Raw genomic sequence first — 21,081 nt, 5'->3', positions numbered from 1 at the left:
TGGTTTCATACGATAATGAACGCCACATGCTAAACACATGTATTATTTAACTGTCATTACCAAATGGCTAACATCAAGGTTCTAAATGGCGTGAGGCATGGCATGGCGGCAAGGCTAAACCTCAAGCTTAACAAGCCATGGCGAGCCACTACATTTTCAAGGCGTGATGTAAGGCAACGATTTTGTATTAATTTATAATTATATTACCACATAAATATAAATTTATATTAAATATAACTACTTTTTAGAAGTGTTATATCAATAACTAATAAAAAAAAGTTAACAAAAAACACAATACTTGTATCACCGATTAGAAAAGACAAAAAAAATATCAAAAAAACGTGTCTCAAACGAAAAAGCACGTGTCATAACACGCCATAACGCGCCATGGCACGCCTTGCCACACGTCACATCTAACAGCAATGTTATGAAACTTTTCGTAACGGCGAAGTTACTCCTCACGCCATGGCGCGCCTTTTAGAACACTGGCTAATATCATTAGGGTATTCGTTAGATTAATATGGAAATGAGTATTTAAGATTAAGTGGGTGTTTGGGAGTGCTTTTTAATGGTGTACCAGGTTGGTAGTCTGAGGAAACCCACTACCGGCCTGATATCTATCAGGTCGGCTTTACAAACATTGCCACCTGTTTCAGGCAAATATGTATTCGAATATATCGTATACAAACATCAAAATTGTATCTAAGAAAAGATGTCAAACAATGCAAAGCAATGAAAGGACATGAAGAGTGACCACTCGCAGACCGGGTAATGAGTGGAGGACCGGTCCGAGGAATGAGTTTTACTAACCCCGTACAACCTATAAATATCCCGAGGGGACATGCCAACGAAGTAAGGAGAAAAATACATATCCTTTAATACAAAAGCAATACTAAAACGTTGTATTCTAACTTAGGCATCGGAGAGTTATACTGTAGTCCAACCTCAGTATCGTTGTCTAACTTAGTTCTTGTTTTTTCTTGCACAGAGTGAATTCCCGAACGCCTATAAGACGAAACCCTTCTGGGTAAATGAGCTCATCGTGTGCCTGGAGTGCGCTGTGTTAACACTTTTTAAAATGGCTTATTAGCTTATTGGCTTTTTATAAAAACAATAAATTAAAAAAGTGTTTGTCAACATAACAACGTAGCTTTATAGGAAAAAAAATGTTCCAAAAAGTAAATAAGAACTTTGAGAAAAAATCCCAAACAAACCCTAAATATACAAAAAGACAAAACCCTTGACTACTACTTTTGGAGGCCAAAAGTAAAGTGAAAATTGTATTTAGCATTTGATCGTTAATAACCACCGTTACATATAGTCACCAATAAAATTACCTAATTTATTTAGAAAAATATATAATTTTATAAAAAAATAAAACATATAAAGTCGTACCACATTAAATTCCAGATTTGGTCCCTATGCTCTACCAAAAATGACAAGTTTGGTCCAAATTTTCACATTGTCCGTATGTTGTCTTCAAAACTTGGAGTAAACTTGCAATTTTGAGTACAGCACAAGCACCTCCTCAGTGAAGTACAAACTTAAGGACAATTTCAAAATTGCAATTTTGCGTAAGGATAAATTACACCAATCGTCCCTCGTACACATGCCAGAAAGCGTGTTTAGTCCCTATTTTCAAAAATTAACTTGGACCGTCCCTCATTTGTTCAAAAATTGCACATTTCATCCCTCGTGACATAAAAAGACCGTTTTGCCCTTGTTTATCTATTTTTTTTATTTATCTAGTTATTAATCCATTAAGAAAATTATTTATTATATTCATGGTAGTTGGCTATCGGATAATCATATCTAACGACCACCACCACCATTAGCCTCCGACCACCACCACCACTAACCTCTGGCTACCACCACCGCTAAATTTGTCACCGGAGAAAGCAGAATCCATGTTCTAATCCAGAAAAAATTCTAACACAAAAATCCATTCAAGACATCAAATACATTTATGAAATTAAATCCAAAAATTACTTACATAAACTAACACACATGCATAAATAAATAAAAAAAACAAAAATCTGATTATATCTCCGTATGAATATGTTGAAGAACCTCTCGTATGGAGGAAAAAAAAAACTTCTAATGCAAGTTCGATTTCCTTTGAGTTGAAGCCTAATCAATTGGATATTGCTTTGATTTCTTCTAAACAGTTAGATATAGGGTGCTATCGTGGGGAAAAACAAATGAGGAGGTTGGAGTTTGGTTAGAAACAACCAAGGCGGTGACGAGACCTCGTGTTTGGCCGTCGGAAGTCAGTTTTAGAAATCGCTTGTTGTCGTGCTTATCGGATGGTCTAGTGGATCAATCAGGGGCAGTCGGTGGTGGTTGAGAGCTCTTTGGCAGTTGCGTAGGGTTACAGATCTGAACTTAGCATGCAAATTGGCAACGACTAAACCCTAGCCGCCTCTAATTATTCCGGCGAGAGGGTATCGATTTTGCACTCCAATTGTCTTCTCCTCTCCTAACCCATCCCACTTTAGTGTGTTTTGGAGGGGGTAGTGGTATTTTCCAGTGTAACTGAGAGAGATGAGATTATAGAGAGTTGTTTTTTTATCTTCTTTGTTAATTGATAAATAATAATAAATAATATTAGAGTAATTAAAAAATAAAATATCCAAGGGCATTATTGTCATTTCAAATGAGGAATGCACTACATTTGCAAGAAAAAAGCATATCAGGGACGAAGTGTGCAAGTTTTAAGCAAATGAGGGACAGTCCGAGTTAATTTTTGAAAATGGGGACCGAACATGCTTTTTGGCATGTGGACAAGGGACGATTGGATTGGTGTAATTTACCCTTTGCGTAAAAAATAGGGACCAAATTTGTAATTTACTCAAATTTATATTGTTAGGTACTGAACATAACATTGAGGACCAAGCCACGATAAGCCTAACCGGATTTATTTTGTTACCAACTATATGGTTTATGGCAAGTGGGGCCCTTTTATACCACATTTCACATCAAAAAAAGGACCATGATTTGAAGAAACAAATTCATTTACTCAAATTTATTTTGATTTAAAACTTCACTGACCCTTTTATACCACATTGGCACATTTCACATCAAGAAAAGAAAGATGATCTAAAAAAAAAAATAATTAATTAACATAAAACGGTCAATGCATGCAAGAAGAAAACAAAAGGAGAGTCGAGTCAAAAGTCAACCATATATGCTCATCATTATTCAAAACAAATTAGAAGCCAACTCTCATCACCTCCCTATATATACCTCTCTCCCTATCTTCTTCCATAAATCCCCACAATTATATATATATATATATATATATATATATATATATATATATATATATAGAGAGAGAGAGAGAGAGAGAAATGATTTGTGTGTGTGTGTGTGTTTTGTTATAAAAATAGAAGAAGAAGAATAGGAGATAAAGGGGTCGTGTCGCAGGAAAGATGGCACTTGGGACTGAATGTAATAAATTCGGGTGGTTGAAATTAAAGTGACAAAAACAAGTGCCATTTTCATGCCACACGACTTCTTGTATATTCCTTTCATGTAGCAAAAAGGGAGTTTTTAGTAATTTTGTGGTATTTTCATCCAAGGTACGTTATCTGTTATCTGATTTCTAGCGACTGTTTTAAAGCTAAGCTAAGAACAATACAACTTACAGGTCAAAAATGTGGATTGTTTTACGCCCTCACGCCGCTTGTTGCTTCAAAGTAGAAGGTGCTGATGTGGCACTGGTCGCCAGCTGGCCTATGGTTGTTCCGGCTATATACCCACCTGACCAAGCGTTCTGTAGCCAAAAAAAATGAATTTGCGGTGAAAAAAAGAGTTCAGGCGCATTTGTTTGTTACACAGGACATGACATGACAGTCTGTGTTTGACATGCATTCACAGAGACTAATGTCAATGGGACAAGATTTGCAATTTTTTGTCCTATCCAAAAAGGTGGGACCCGCATAGTCACGCTCGATTCTCTTGTCTATGTAAAAGACGTAAATGCCCTCATCCTCGTAATTAGTAAATAACCCTAGAAAGCTTGTTTTCTAGTTGTAGGTTTTACCTGAAAATTAAAACCTCCGGTGATCCCATCAGCATTCAGCACCTACACATGAGACTTAAATGAATTTGCATAATAGATAAATATCACAGATTTTTAAAATATGAGCTCTATTTTTATCTAAAACTTGAATATCTAATTCCTTATATAAAATTGGGAAAATGAACAATTCAAAAGCATTGATGATCCAAAAAAAAATCCATGAAGTAACATTAATTACCTCTCCAGCAAAGAACAGACGCAATTGAATCCTGCTCTCCATTGTTTTCAGTGAAATCTTCATTAAGATCACCGATTTGTGTTACAATTTGTGACTCTGTGTGTGTGTGTGTGTGAGAGAGAGAGAGAGAGAGAGAGAGAGAGGCACCTCAGATAATGGAACACCTCCAGCTGTAACAAATTCATCCTTGAATTGGCCCTAAATTAATTCAAAGACTTAATAGGATTACATATGACAAAAATATTAACTTGTTGAATTGACAAAAATAAAAACCAAAATTGACCAATTTTGACTTATATGGTACCTTTCCTTTCACTATAAAAGAGCATTGCTTTAATAGAGTAGCAATTGACATCAATGAGTTATTTGAAATGGAAGCCCATAATATATCTTCATCAACACCCTACACACAAAAATTTATAAGAATTTCTAGTAACATAATAATTCGTGTTTTTTGAATTAAAATAATCATACAAACCTCACGATTCAACAAATATTTCCAAAATCGTTTCATGACTCCAAATTCTTGAGGATATGAACCACCTACTTTTTGTTTCTGCAAAATGTACACCAACATAAAATATGAAACCAAATTTAAAAATTAAATGTTGAATTTACTTTAAAGATTTATGAATAAAAAATACCGGAAATTGTTTTTTGTGTTGAGATAGTAACGCCTTTATATCTTCGTTTGAAAGATCAGGAGAAAAGTCAACAAGAAGTGTTCCTGAATCGATATGTAACTAAAGTTACATAATGAAAAATAAATAAAATAAATAAATAAAAAAATAGAAATTGGTTTCTTGCCTTTATAACTGGAATCAAAAAGATCACGGGCCCCCCAAGCAGATAAACGAAGAATTACGGGCCCACTAAGTCCCCAATGTGTGACTAACATTGGCCCAATCTAAATGCAACAAATAGCAATGTACTTTCATTTATTTGTGTATTATAAATTTATAAGTTTTTTATAAAATTCATGAGAAAAACTTACTTGGGTAAGCTGTGGAATGTTCTTCTTCAAAGATTCAAGCTTTAAACTTGCCTTCACTTTTGGGAATGTAATCTAAAAAAATGTTTCAAATTTTCACCAACTTTAAATAAAAATTATAATTATCTTTGAATATAATCATAATACATAATAATCAATACCCCAGATAACTCTGTCAACTGAATATCATCAATCTTGAATGTAAATAAACTTGGAACTGGTTTAATTATAGAATGTCCAAGTTGATTAGCAAGATTATAACCCTGTAACAAAACAATCATGCCTTAGAAAAAAAATTAATCATCATATTTTGATATAATAAATATGTCAAAAAAAGTGTAACAAAAAAACCTGTTGACTGCTGCCACTAGCAATTAATAAGTAATCAGCTTCAACAAAATCCACATAATCAATTGTACGTTTCTCAATTTTGAGTATGAATTTTCCACTTTGAGAAATAGAAGCTGATGTGACAGATTTTCCTGTTTGCAGTGTAACTAATTTAACAGACAAAATGTGAAAATGTGAATATATGATTATGAATACCAACAAATAAACATAAAGTATAGAAATATTGTAGTTATAAGAACAAAAAAGTTATACCTCCTTTTTGTCTTGCTTCATTTAAAAGGCAATCAACTATTGTAGATGAATTGTCACTCACAGGGAAGACCCTTCCATCTTCCTCAATCTAAAGGACATGATTGTAAATTTAGTCTGGAAACTATGCATTGTATGAATGATTAATAATAATATCATTAAACATAAGAAGCTTAAATGCCTACCTTTAATTTGACACCATGATCAGAAAACCAGGACATTGTGTCACCTGGACCATGAACATTGAAGAATGAACCTCTGAATTCTTTACTACCTCTTGGGTATTTTTCTGCCAAAATCTAGAAACATGTTAAATTTCAATCACTTGAATGATGTATGTACTTGTTAGGAGATCAGAAATCACAAAAACATGGTGATAATGGATCAAGTATGCGATATGTGGGTATATCAAACTCACCTTATTATCGGGACAATGGCCATTTGTGACATTGCAACGACCACCTCCTGATATTTTGACCTTATACAAGAGAAAAAGTTCATCGATTTATATGCTAAAACCAGAAGAAAGTTCAGAAAATTGTAACGAAATCAATTGCACAAACCTTTGCCAAGGGCTTTGCTTTTTCAATCACGATAACGTTAAGGTCGGGAGCCAAAGTCTTAGCCCTAATTGCTCCATATATTCCAGCAGCTCCACCACCAACCACCACCATCCTCTCGTCGCTAACCTATTACATCAATCATACACAGAAATCGGGTATCAGTTCACTAAAAAACGATACGAATCGAGGTAATGATTTTGCTTTGAAATAACAAGGCGAATTGGTAACGGTTTGTTTGATTTTTATTTCGTTTAAGAAAATAGGGAATGTTAAACAGCAGAAAGGGGGGAATTACGTCGGGTGAATGGGAAACAGCAACTGTGCCGAATCTCCGACGACGAGGAGATGATACGAAATGAACGTGAATCCTGGTGAAGGTCGGAGCATTTGGAGGTAGTAGATTGTGAATGATGAACCGAGAGATGACGGTGTTCATGGCGTTTCTTCGGTGTTCTTCGATAAGTTGCGGAGTGTATTGCCGTGCTCGTACACCGGCGGCCTCGTTTAGCGACGGATTTTAGTATGTTCTTTAAACGGGAGGATATAAGGTCCCCTTGTACTTTTCATAATAGATAGTAATTACACCCTAAACTATATAATAATAACGAAATAGTCCTTTTCGAACTATATCCAAGAGTTGTTGATGCACGAATTTTGGATTTAGGGCATATTCATAATCAAATATATATATATATATATATATATATATATATATATATATATATATATATATATATATATATATATATATATATATATATATATATATATATATATATATATAGAGAGAGAGAGAGAGAGAGAGAGAAAGAGCGCTAGATTCAAATGTTTTTAACAACTATTGTGTGACTGAATGCACCAATAGGAATTGAGGAAATAATAAATCATTAAATAAATAATTTAAGGGTATTATAGTAATCTATGCATATTTAATTATGGTAATTCTTTAATTTCCTAAACCCTATTCTTCTCCCATCTTTATCTTCAAACGATCGGTTTCAAAAATCTGTACCCTCACCTCAACAGGCAACTTCACTGCCGCTCCTTTGCCAGCCGACCATCACCTTCTTCCTCCCTCTCCATCGTCGGCTTCGTATTCCATTACTGAAATAGGTTTATAGCTTCCGTCGTACACCAACATCCTAGTCCTGGTATGTTCTTGAACTCAATTTCTAATTTTTAAACCTAATTTCTTATTTTACAATCAAAATTCTTGTAAGAATGTTGATGTTACCAAGTTTTTTCCTACCAGAATCCACCATTGCAGGCAACAGATTGAAAGAAAAAGAAACATCGAAAGAGATATTACTACAGGTAATCGCCTCCTTTTCAATTTGTATTCTTCAACTTTTATCCCCATAATTTTCGCACATAGTAAGCTTTAAAGATTCTTGATATCTTAAAATGAAATTAAAATTGATCTTGTTGAATCAAGAGTAATCACAATGATTCAATCAATAGGTAAAGGCTCCTTCTTTTCTTTTTGTTCTTGTTTGATTTGGCAGAATTACATAGGTGTTCGTTTGATTAAGAATCTATGGATGTTTGTAGAAATACCTCAAAGAGAATTTGGCAGTTTTGTTGTAGAAATAGCCTGAAAGAAATTTTGATTTCTATGTTGCACGCCAGGTGTTTGTAGAAATGCCTCAAAGAGTATTTCTTTTATTTTCTTCATTAAACCTTTTGATATGTTTTTTTGTTGTTTTATTAACTCCTTATTTGTTAATTACCTAAGTAACATCAATCTTTGCTATTGGTATTTGATTTTTTTAATCAATTTAGGGTGAAGATTTGATTAAGGGTTTATAAGAGATTTTCACAAATTTGAGACATTTTAGAAATTGATCTAAACCCACACATATATGTATGTATTTTAATTTCAAGTTTTTCATCCATGTTGTTTCATTTTTTAAATCACAGTTGTATGAACTTCTTTTAATTTATTGGATTGCTGGAAAGAGAAAGGAATAAACAAATGTAGAGATACATTCTGAAAGATACATAGATTCATGTCATTGGTTTACATCAAGGTGAACTTATGATAATTCCACTTATGTTCATGTTGATTATAGGTATCCTATTAAATTACTTCTATTCCTGTTTAGAATATTTAAAACCATTCTGCAAGAATAGTTTATTCTGTAAGAATATTTTTGTTGTATTCTGAAAGAATTTCAATTAATTATTTGTATGTTTAAGGTGCAGTTGCTAGGATGAAGCAGAAATGATGAGGAAACTTATGAAAAAAAGATATATGATACTTCATTCTCAAAGAATGAAGAAAAACAACAATATTCTTTCAGAATTTCAAGATTCAACATCCAAAAACAGCAATATTCTTTCAGAATTCAAGAATTCAAGAAGAAAACATGGCACACGATAGTATTCTAGCGGAATGTTGTTATTTTTTTTAAGAATGTTATTCATTTTTGTTTATATTTTTTTAGAATTTTTATAACTATATTAAAATGTATAAGACTTTTAGTCTGTAAGAATATGTATGAATTTGTATTTAAGTTCGGATGTATAAGAATATATTAGAATGTTTGTTATTTGAACATCTTATTCATGATTTTTGTTTTTCTTCAGTAATATTCTGTTAGAATAAAATGCTGAAATAGTATTATTCTAACAAAAAAATATTCTGATAGAATAAAATCGGTAAAATTTGAAATTGAATTAATTAAAAAATTCAGATTTTTTTTAAATTAGGATAATTAATCATCCCTAAAATTCCGAAAATTTCCTTTTATAAATGTAGTTAATTGTCCAAAATACCCTTTTGATAAAACTTGTGTGATTATATGATACATGCTACCCTATTGTAATATCATAGACCCTCAGATCATGATTGTTGATTCTATTCATCCGATGGTCCAGATCTGTGCATTCTGGCATACAACAGTTACTGGAAACAATATAACCTAACCCTATATATATATATATATATATATATATATATATATAGAGAGAGAGAGAGAGAGAGAGAGAGAGAGAGAAAGAGAGAAAAGGAGGTGAGATTGGTTGAGAACTCATAGCTTTCCAAGAATCCGAGAACTAAAAATGGAGCGTTGGAGCAAAAGTAATTAATTAAGGACATTTTTTTGTGTTATTTAATATATTAATATAAATGTCTAAAAATTTACATCATAAATCAAATTTTCAGATTTTTTTTAAATATACTATTTTTTGTTTTTTTAAAAGAAAATGCAGATTTTTAATTTTTTATAGAAAAGATGAATTTTTGAGAAAAAAAAATAAAAAAAATATTTTTAAAAAAAAAACTGCAATTTTTTCAAAAAACTATAATTTAAAAAAAAATGTATTTTGTTTTCCAAAAAAACTACAATTTTTTTAAAGAAAATTGCATTTTTTTAAACTGCATTTTTAAATAAAAAAACTACAATTTTTTCAAAAAAAAAAGGGCATTAAAAAAACTGCATTTTTTTAAAAGTAAATTTTTAGGTGCATATATGCATTTTTTTTCAAATGCATATATGTATATTTTCTTATACTATAATATTCGTAAGTAAATCACAAAAAATCTAATTTTTATTAATTAATCTATAAACATAATAGTACAAGTATTTTATTCAATACAAAGTAAAATATAAAAAAATAAAAAATGCTACAAATTCAAATCATTTTCATGTCTTCGTGTCAATATTTCCTTATTTTCTTCAATTTATCATTTTTCACATCTTCAATATTCACCACAATTTCTTCAAAATCTACAAGAAAATTTAAAAAAAAATGATTAATGCAAAACACTCACAAAAATACATATGTGATTTTCATGCAATTAACATATAAATCACATATGAATCACATACGATTCCCCATATGAATCATATTTACATATGACGTCATATGTAAATGTGATTCACATGTGATTTACATGTGAATCAAATATGAACTACATGTGAATCAAATGTGATTAATATGTGAATTACATGTGATTAACATATGAATGTCTGCATATATATGTAATTCATATGTAATTCACTTATGATTTACATGTGAATCACATATCATTCATATATGATTTACATGTGATTAATATGTGGATTTTACTAAGTGCAGCATACCTGAACAAAAGATTCAAAAACTAGAATGCAATTAATTTATTTATTGCACACAAAAGATATGATCTAATTCAATAATGTTAATCAAGTCTCTTACTATTGAGGCATAAATGAGCCATCCAAATTGAACCCCAAATCCAGATATATGACAAAAACATATATGTGGTTTAAGATTTCAGATCATAAGGTAAAAAAGAAGCACCAGTTGATTCAAATGAAATCAATTATTAAGCAGGTGCATAGAAATCCAATTACAACAACATCATCTGGATTAACATGAGCACGACCTTTCCAACAACCAGTACTCAGTATCCAAGTGTACATGGTTAAATGCCCATTTTCCTACCATATTTGATCTATGATCAACTAATAACTCTTATCATTTTTGCCTCTATTATGTAAACATGAAGAGAAATATTACCTCAAATAGGCGATCTAAGAAGAAGTAGGATAAAGAACCAGCTGATATGAGCAAGAAACATTGGTTCAAGGTAAGGGGGATCTGCACCAAAGCATCAGAAACAGTGAAAATATTGTAAGAGCTCGTTGAATTTTAGGGCACAAAAACATTTAGAATTAGACTGTTGTAATATATGATGAAAACAATAATCGATAAAGTGAAAACGAGAATGCAAGTTAGAGCAAATGTCACTTGATGTATTCCAATTTTCGCAAAAGAATGATCTCCATGTTATGTCACTTCATCTGAGCTCAAAAGAACCCAAAACCCTATGAGGCATTTCATCGAACAGGTGGTGAGCGAAACAAGGAGATCTCCACTCTCGCAAAAATCAGTGGTTTTGATTCAAAGAGTATTCTATGTCAAACAACACTGGAAGAATAGAATTAAACTGAAGTAAATCAGATTAGCAACATATCAATGTAACATATCGAGGTCATGAAAACAGATTCAATCATGAAGTGATTGATGATACTTACTTGATAATCGATACATAGGTGGGAACTGTGGAGGTTGGAACCATATGTGACGGTGTTTGTGTAGTTTGTGGCGGTCTGTCACAACTAGGAATTTGAATGTTTGTAACAACAACAGTTATATCAAATGTGAACCAACAATGTGAAAGCATGTATGATGCTTATGCAATAACAACAAAACTTTAATCAAACACTTCATACAAGCACTGCAAATAGTCAACAAAGAATTGGAAACCCTAGAAATCCCGGTTTAAGCTCAATTTGGACTAGGATTTCCTTATTGGGCCCAATGGGCCAATAAGCTTCCAATTTGACTATCTTGGGCTTAGAACTCTTAAGTGGGATCTAATTGGACCCACTTCCATTTATTTTAATATTTTGGGCCATATTGGGCTTGGAATGAAATAAAATATCTTAATGGACCTTATTGGGCCATAACTAACCTAATTAGCCCTAATGGGCCATAAAAATCATTTCTTGATTTATTTTGGGCCAAGAATAATCTAATTGAGCCATAATATGGATTAAACACCAAAGACCCCAAAATTTCCTTCTCTTTCTCTAATTCTCGGCCCAGCCTCAAAGCATGAAGAAAGAAGAGTTGACTTTTGTGCCACCTCATTTTTATTTGTTGGGTCTCCATGCATGCTACTCATACTTCCAAGCAAACATCTCATCAAGGTCTCTCTCTTCTCCCCTCTCTTTTCTACCCTCGGCCGAGAACCACAAAGAAACAAACACGCATTTCACTTAAACACTCTTAAAGAAACTCTCTTCATCCTTTATCAAATTTTCGAGATCTAAGGGCTTTTCAAGGAGTTTCTTCCACAAAAATCATCATTCAAGGTAAGTTGGTGCTTGAATCCATGATCTAACTACATCATTTCATCAAAAATCTCTTCTAAATCTATTCAAACTCGTGATCTTGCATCTTAGAGCACATCTAAGCCAAAGATCCTCCAAGAAGCTTACTAGGCCGAGATTTTTGCATCAAACTTCTTCCATTCTCCTTCAAAAACCGAAACCACAACTCAAGGTGAGTTTCATATTCCTATCTTTTTAGTTTTCATATGTTTTATGGGGGGGAATACAAGAAAATGTGTAGATCTATGTGTATGTGTATGCTATGTGTGATTTTATGCATGTATGTATGATTTTATGTGTTTTTGTGATGAACATGTAATCAAAAAGGGGTGAAATCTCGAGATCTATGACATAAGAAAGAAATCAAACATGATCTAAGTTATTTTACACTAAAGTAGTCAAGAATAATAACTTATAAGATTGTGATAAACATAATTCACCACAAAACCCATTTTTGGGCTTAAATTGTCAAAAATACAAAATTTGGGTTAAAGGGTGCCAAATCACGGTTTCTTAAGGGTTAAAGAGTCAAAACAGTTAAAATAATTGTTTTTATGAACATTAAAATTTTCAAAGGACTTGAAATGTAAATCTTTAGCTAAATGGGCTAATTTTGGGCTTTTCGGCCCAACAAGCCCAAAATTGCGAAAAATGACATTTGAAGGGGGCTAAAATGATAATTTCTTCAAAACAGGGGACAAAAAGTGTAACAAAACTATTTTAAGGATTGAAAATGCTTTTTATTTCCAAAAAGGTTCAAAAATGTAAAGTTTTTGGATTTTGGGCTAAAAGAGTAAAAATTGCAAAAAGTTGGGCTTTAACTGGAAAATATCATTCTGGAAGGGCTGAAACTGTTAACAAAATAAGTTTTGAGTTAAAAATATCATTTCAACAAATCTATGATGCAAAAGTGTCAAGAAAATGTTTTAAGGACCTAAAATGACTTTTCTTTTATATTAAGGACTAAATTTGTTATTTTACCAAAAGAAAGGGGCTGAAAAGGTCAAACCACTATTTTTAAACCAATTATGTTATTTATATAATATTGAGTCAAAAATACTAATCTACGGTTTACAAAAATCGAAATACAAATACACGTGTAACTCCAAATATCGTTATAAACAAATCGATCGGTCTCGAGTCGATGCAAAACAACAATCGTTAAATCGAACTCTCCATTAGATATGCAATACCTAAGACAAGTAAACATTCTACACTTGGGCTTGAAAGTTTCAAAGCATGCTTGTTGGACCTTGCAAGTCCATTAACATGATCTTTGGGCCCGAGGGATAATGTTTATATGTTATTGGGCCTTCTATGGCCCAATTCCATATAAAGGGACCATCAATGGCTCTCAAGTACTATTAGGCCCTAGTGATCCAATAGTATTGCCAGTAAGGTCAAAGTAATCAAATGCGAGATGGGCCAACGAGACTTTCGCATCCCCGACGGCCTAAAGTAAACTCAAGGAAGAACCAGGATTTGTACTCCTCTTTTCCTCGTTTGCTAGGCTTATGAGTAATCAATGTAAATAGATTCAGGTTGAAAATCGAGAGTAATCGATGTGGTTGGATTAAGTGAGTTATAACGGGCGACGCCTCTAAGGATCGTTCATAAACTGTAGTTATAAACTAGTCATTACTAATGCATGATTATAACAACTCACAAACCTTGATTAATCCAACACCACCCGAGTAATCAAGGAAGAGTAATCAAAATCATTCATTGTGGCGGTATAACAATTTGAGAAATCATTGTATTTTATGTATTTGAAAAACATCGGGTTTTCTGTGGAAGTTCAACATTTTCACTTGTACGTTTAATACTAAGTCCTTTAATTATACATGTCTTTTTGAAATCATCATGCATATTGTACGGATCTTCACACCTTTTTATAAACAATGACCTTTTCAGAAAATATCGGATTTTCTGGGTTTTACAAACTACACAAATCATTTTATCACAACATACTTATGAACTCACCAACATTCCATATGTTGACCGTTTTTCAAAATAACTTGTATTCTTAGGTATCAGGTAAGCCGAGGAATAAGTACCAAGTATGTTAGGGTGTTTTGCTTATGAAAACTATCAAACAATTTATGTATGGATTTGTAATGTTAAAACAATGTACTTGATGTGAACAATTCCAGTTGTAATATATTGGTGCATAGTGATGTTTATGTTATGATTCATGTATATTCATTGTGATGATATTCAATTTAAGTCACGCGAGCCCTCGGACGTTTCCACCGTCTGGTTTGGGGTGTGACACGGTCGGAGGTGTGATTGGAAAAGAAGGCATTCATGGTATAAGATCCTCGCCAGATAGAGGTGATTCTCAAATGCGATTCGACGGTTTATTGTTGCAATCAAACATAAAAATGAATGAAGTAGATCTCTTGGATCGTGGATTTGATGTCGTTGATATGTCAGATGAGGACCGTGGATTGGTAGTCGGTGTTGTTTGTTAGAACAGGTATAAATGGAGGATGAAAGGAGGAGGAAGGTGGTAGATGGAGTGGATCGTCGATCCTTAGTCTGTGCGTCGAATTTGATCCTCAATGTGGCGGTATCGGCTGCGGAAATCGGTGGCAGAAAGATCGCATGAAGAAATATTCATCGGAAGGAGGCAGATGATGGAGTCGTGAAGAAACATGAGAGATGAGAGAGAAAGTGAGAAGCATGTGTTTGTGTATGTGAGTTTTTTTTAGTTTGTTAAATTGATTATTATGATTGATATTTTTAATTCCTAATTTTCCCTTGTAAATATTTATAAAATGTCTAAGATACCATCGAAACAATTGATAATTACAATTATGTCATGATCAATCTAAGTCATTCAAGATTTTGATTTAACGTTCCACCTTTAGTTCTCGGGATCTCGAGAAACATTGATTTCTCAAATGATCATTCCTCTCTCTCTCTCTCTCTCTATATATATATATATATATATATATATATATATATATATATAAGTGTATTTGTAGAAATTATATATCAAATTACTAAATTACCCTTATTTATTTTTTTAATTTTGATTGGTCCACTATATAAACATCTTATTACTAAATGAAAAGCCATGAAAATTAGGGTTTACATGGTATAACCCTAATTGTGACACACTATATAAACATCTTATTCTTCCTAAAAATCGGCTACTATGAGGAATGGTGAGGGCTAGCTGATTTCATGAACTGTCTCATTTCTCTCAAGTTATTCTAAGTGTATTTGATGTTGTGTGAACCATTTGAGGTGTCACACTTGAGGCACTAGGCTCTTAAGCTCTATGGAATCAAGCTACACCAAAAGGTATGTCTTCTAACTTGTATTATTCCTCATGAATCAATGTTTTGTATTCTAGTTAGGATAATACCTTGGAATATTCATATTTGCATGTATAATACAGAAAACATAGATTCAAGGTATTTAGGGTTGCATGTACACTTAGGAGTGTTAGAATGCTCAAAACCCAACAAGAAATACTTAGGTGTTCTTCCTCGTCGGATTCAGGTAGGTCGTCCAACCAATTGTCCTTGGACGGTTGCTTCTTGAAGGGGCTCCATGTTTCATCCATTTCAATGATCTCAACTTTAACCATACGTTCTCCAACCGGGATAGTAATTTCTTCATTAACTTTCTTCAAGGATTTTGTCATAATGCATACTTTCACCATTGAGAAGTCCCTGAATGCAGCAAAGAACGCAAATGGGATAACCACCTCCCTAAATTGACTAGAAATGTTAGTTAAGTTACTCTCATCCCATAGATGAATTGGTAAACCTACAATTTTGACCCATATTATCCATTCGAATTCAACGCTAACATTTACAACATAATCCACCCATGCAAACCATTACCCATGAGCTTTGGTCTTTTAGGAATTTGTCAACATCTTTCGGGCACTTGAATCTTAGACCCATGTTTAAACCCCCCAAGTATGTCACCTTTTGTGACAACCCGAAATATCCATTCTGTACTGCATATCAAGTCAATAGAAGTCAAAATAGTTACTATTAACTTTCGGATGATTTGGGATAAGTTTGAACATTTTATGATTAACACTTTAGGGGATGCCAGGATAGGATGTTCTTAGTGTTATTGTGCAACAATGACATTTCATACTCCAAGAAATTGGAATTATACGACCCGAACATGGAGTTTGCGGTCTAAAAACCTAGGGGTATATATATGGTCCTTAGCCGTATTTATTCATTTGTTCCATTTCCAACTAGAGAAAAGCCAAATTCTCTCTCACGGATCTTTGACCTTTCGTCCCAAATCGTGAGTACTTCGATCTAAGTGTATTATAGGGCTTGATATGTGTAATAACCTAAAAATCGTATCAAAACAACAAGATCAAAGAGTTTACGGCCCAAGAACACCTTGGACCATAAACCCTTCTTTAAGGGACAAAAGAGTGCCCTAGTCCCTTCCTTTTGCAATGAAACTAGCCTAGACTCGTACCCTAATGTATGTAGGACTAGAAAACACCCCAAAAACACCAAGAGTAAGGTGTTCACGGCCCAAAAATTTCTTGGACCGTGAACCCCAATCAAGAGTGCCAAAGTGTGCTTTAACTCTTCATAACCCTTGGATACTAGCCTAGATTCATTCCTAGTTAAGTTAGGGACTTGAAAACACGAAAAACACCATACCCATGAGAGATTACGACGGAAATCTCTAAGGGATTTGGTTCTAGGGCCGTGAACTCCTCAAAGGAGTTGAAAGGTGCCCTACTCTCTTCCAAGGACTAAGCCATCAAGTAGAAATGCTTCTTAGGGTCTTGTAAAACCTCAAAACATCAAATGGTCAAGGAATTATGAGCTTATGGACATAAACCCATGAGTTTACGACCATAAAATCATTTGTTGAGAACCTTAGGACCGTGAACTCCCTTAAGGAGTTTTCCATGAACCCTACACCCATTAGCCATACCCTACAACACTTGGATGCAACCCTTGTGATCTTTAAACACTTGAACCAAAGTGTTTTCATGTTCTAGAGTGTCCCAACATGACTTATTAGTTATAAATTGACTAATTAGTTATATATATGTTTATTATATGATAACTAGGCTCGCGTGTGTGTACAAGTCTCCATTTGTCACCTAGCACCGTATCCGACACTTCAATCCAATCCACTCACTGCAAGTGAGTTCATACCCCTTAATCAATGTTTTAAATGATTTTAAATGCTTTAATGGGGGGGGATACAAGTAAAAAACAACATGCTATAGAATCAATCACATGTGATTTATAACTGTGTTTTTATCCAACTGATTTCACATGCTTCAAAATGTGATGTATGAAATGGTTTTCTATCTTAAAAATACTTTGTTATCAAATGTATTGCTTTTGCAATGTTTATTAAAATGAAATCAAGTCATTGTTAATTATTGTTCAAAACTCTTAAATGTCTTACAAAAACATTTTCATCTTCTTGATCAAAACTATATCTATACACTTATGTTCTTATATATGTATTGATATGATAGCTTTCATCCTTCATTCAGTTTCCCACACTCTTGTGTAGCAAGGGTGTATAAACCTGCTTGGACAATCAATTACCTTCCAGTTAACTATTATAGGGATAGTTAGGAGATACAAAACATTATTCCTATTACAAGGAATTACACCAGAGTCAGTTCATTCATGCGTCTATACTATACATTACATGTTACATGAATACGTCTACATCGATACGCTTACATGAATACATTTACATATAGACATTTATTTGTATACACTTACATGGATACTTGTACCTAGATTCAATATGATGAGTTACATATTACATATTTGTAAATTGTTCTGCCTATCCTAGTACAAAAGGATAACTAGACGAGACTAACCATTCCGGAACCCACCTGTTAGCAACAGAGGTAATGAACATCTACAGATGCCTACGGTTAATACTTATATTAGGGGTACCTTTATGGGACTAACCATTCCTTAAACCTGCTGCCAGCTACAGAGGAAAATGAACAATCTACGGATGTTCAAGGTACAGAGGAAAATGAACAATCTACGGATGTTCAAGGTTATACATTTCGGCAGTCGCGATGTCGAGTTGATCCTAATACAAAAGGATAACATTTACATGGCTATATTTTTCCTATTATTTTATTTTCTGATACATTCACATAAACGATGAGGTAGACTAGGTACTGTTAGTAATCGTCGAAAAGAGGGAAACTATCATTGTTATAGCAAATCATACAAGTCTTGGGAGAAGACGACTTTCAAACATACAGGTCTTGGTAGAAGACTACTTTCAAACATACAGGTCTTGGTAGAAGACTACTTTCAAACATACAAGTCTTGGTAGAAGACTACTTTCAAAACATTAGGGTCTTGGTAGAAGACTACTCTTATACTAATAGGAAATATGGGATTTTCTAGGGTTTTCATACTTATATCAATTGTTTCATTCAAAGATTTACATGGCATTCATAACAGATTTCCAAAACAAGACAATGACACTTAAATACTTATGAATTCACCAGCTTTATGCTGATACTCGCTTTCAAAATAACTTATATTCTCAGGTCACAGTAGATAGGTACGATGGCCAGGTTTGAGAAGACGGAGCACAGACAAGACTCGTCTTTTATTTTGATTTCATATTTTGGTGTCTTATTACTATTAAAAAACACACATGTATTAAATATTTACTTTTAATGCAATGGATGATGTTGTTTCTTGTTTACTACTTTGCATTTTTGTGATACTGTATATGACGTCCTCCACCCTTGAACGTTTCCGCCGTTCTTGGTTTTGGGGTGTGATAGATTGGTATCAGAGCATTGTTTATAGTGAATATAGTATATCAACCCATAATAGATATACTAAATATAAATACATTGGGATTAAAACACTCTGACTAAGAGTTTATACTTTTTAAATAATAAAGTATTTAAGTAAGTATACGTGCCTGCATTCATACTAAAATCGGTGTCACAACGACAAGAACAAAAGTATTACGATTGTTGAATATCACAAGTAAGCCTGGGGATATATGGTCAATCTTGGGAGTGGCATATCCTGATCAACTATGCTGGTCCAAGGAGTGATTAGCATATGCACAAGAATGGTTGTGATGTGGCAATAAGTCTAAAAACTTACCAACACAACCACAAAGAAATACCATAGGGGTATTTGGTCTTACTGTAATTATCTTAGTTAGTTCATCTAGTTAGTTATTTCTTATATCCCTTTTCTCGCGTAGATATCATGGCGGGATTTCACCACGGTGACCTGTACTTCCCAAACCAAGGCAACGCTGGATGGCTAGAGGAAGAACCGGAAGATGATCACCAAATCCCTTTGGATGATCAACATGCCGAAGGCTTCTTTGATAGTTCTGACTCGGAGCCTGAAGTCAACAACCTACCTCCAGCTGCTCAAAACCCAAACCTGAACCCCTGTCCCGCATTTCAAGGACCCACACCTTTATGGGCCACAAACTTGAATACATGGAGCCAGGAACAGGTTCAACCTATCCCCCTACAACGGAGACAGAAGCTTCTACAACCTCACTGAGGGAGGTTCTGCTGACAGGGTCCTACCCATCATGGTTCGTAGGATTTTGTGGAACACGATACTGGGTCAATCAACTATCAATCGAGTCTTGGAGATTGATGCCAAATCTGGCGTTAACACAGTCAGCATTCACCAACTAGAGTTTGCTCATGAAAGGACTCTGGTCCGCAATGCAGCTCTGCAGAGATAACTTACTGAAACCCAAGCTGAGGTCAGGGAACTTCAAGCTCAGCAAGCAAGAGCTGACAGGCGTATGAGGGACATAGAACGCCTACTGTCTGGATCAAGAACTCATGCTAGCAGTTCTCGTCGCCGATAGAATCTTATCGACTCATCTTTTGGATATAACCTAGTTTATGTAAAAACTTTGGTCTAATTTCCTATCTTTGTAAATCTTAGACCCGTTAGGTCTTGATCTAGTCATAGTTCTGTCAAAACTTTCTCATCTTGGTTGATGTAAGGCCTACTTATAGGCCATTTTTCCCAAACTTATTACATCTGTAATTCTAGTATTATTGACAGATATCTAATCAAATGGAAGTTATTATCCAAATGCTATCAGCTTCATTCAAACATATTATTCATTGTGCTGTTGGACTATGGAGCGTTAGTCCATGAGTCACTCTCATTATTCGATTATTTTTATCAATGTTTTCATCTTGTTAAACATATAGCTAAAAGATGCCGCCACACAGAAATCCAAGGTGTAACCCAAATAACGAAACACCGATACCACCACCTCCTCCACCACCTCAACCTCCTCAACCACCTCCTCCTTTCGATGCCACTATGTTCCAGGTAGCATTCACAACAGCCGTAGCAGCTGCTGTGTCAGCCATCAATACTCCTGCCCATAGTGGGTCGGGAACAGGTGCACATCCCTCCAACCACAGCGAGAGCCATGGACATCCTAGGGAATGCACCTACAAGGACTTTACGAATGCCAAACCCCGAAACTTCAATGGAACTGGTGGGGTTATGGTTTAAGGCAATGGATTGAAAAGACGGAAGCGGTCTTTGAAATTTGCGCCTGCCCGGAGGGCAACAAGGTCAAGTTTGCTACTTGTACCTTCTCTGACAGAGCACTAACATGGTGGAATGGCCATGTTAAGTCTCTGACTATAGTGGTGGCAAATTCCATCAGCTAGGAACACTTGAAGGCCATGCTGATGAGAGAGTACTGTCCTCGAGGGGAAATACAAAAACTCGAACAGGAACTCTGGGGTCTATAAATGG

At 34.2% G+C, this 21,081-nt stretch overlaps 1 protein-coding gene across 12 annotated transcripts; it reads right to left on the bottom strand.

Annotated features, from left to right (window-relative positions):
• Window positions 1-221: 221 nt before the first annotated feature.
• LOC111906624 (uncharacterized) lies at window positions 222-6,979 on the bottom strand. 12 transcript variants are annotated; one of them, XR_002855280.3, is made up of 18 exons: window positions 6,712-6,978; window positions 6,417-6,542; window positions 6,272-6,331; window positions 6,039-6,152; window positions 5,857-5,944; window positions 5,605-5,750; window positions 5,415-5,516; window positions 5,257-5,328; window positions 5,070-5,169; window positions 4,907-4,989; window positions 4,741-4,818; window positions 4,567-4,665; window positions 4,410-4,460; window positions 4,263-4,319; window positions 4,046-4,087; window positions 3,648-3,775; window positions 945-1,069; window positions 222-820 (listed from the first exon to the last, which is right to left on the bottom strand). XR_002855280.3 is itself a non-coding variant. In XM_023902396.3 (17 exons), the coding sequence occupies exons 1-16, from the start codon at window positions 6,850-6,852 to the stop codon at window positions 3,677-3,679; spliced, it is 1,458 nt and encodes a 485-aa protein (XP_023758164.1). In that variant the 5' UTR covers window positions 6,853-6,978; the 3' UTR covers window positions 222-820; window positions 3,648-3,676. The 12 variants fall into 12 exon arrangements, 9 of the variants coding, with proteins under 9 accessions (XP_023758164.1, XP_023758159.1, XP_023758160.1 ...); XR_002855281.3 differs by having other exon boundaries at window positions 945-1,048; XR_002855282.3 differs by having other exon boundaries at window positions 945-1,005.
• Between the last annotated feature and the right edge of the window lie 14,102 nt (window positions 6,980-21,081).

Source organism: Lactuca sativa, chromosome 3 (genome assembly GCF_002870075.4).
Source record: "Lactuca sativa cultivar Salinas chromosome 3, Lsat_Salinas_v11, whole genome shotgun sequence".
Classification (NCBI taxonomy): domain Eukaryota; kingdom Viridiplantae; phylum Streptophyta; class Magnoliopsida; order Asterales; family Asteraceae; genus Lactuca; species Lactuca sativa.
Note: the sequence above shows the minus strand (reverse complement) of the source record. Positions and strands in the feature narration are given on the sequence as shown.

Coding starts and splice junctions, on each gene's coding strand:
- LOC111906624 (XM_023902396.3), bottom strand. CDS start 6,852: ATGAACACCGTCATCTCTCGGTTCATCATTCACAATCTACTACCTCCA. Junction 5,329..5,414: donor AGTTGACAGAGTTATCTGGG/GTATTGATTATT, acceptor ACATTTTTTTAG/ATTACATTCCCAAAAGTGAA. Junction 4,088..4,262: donor GTCTGTTCTTTGCTGGAGAG/GTAATTAATGTT, acceptor TCTCATGTGTAG/GTGCTGAATGCTGATGGGAT.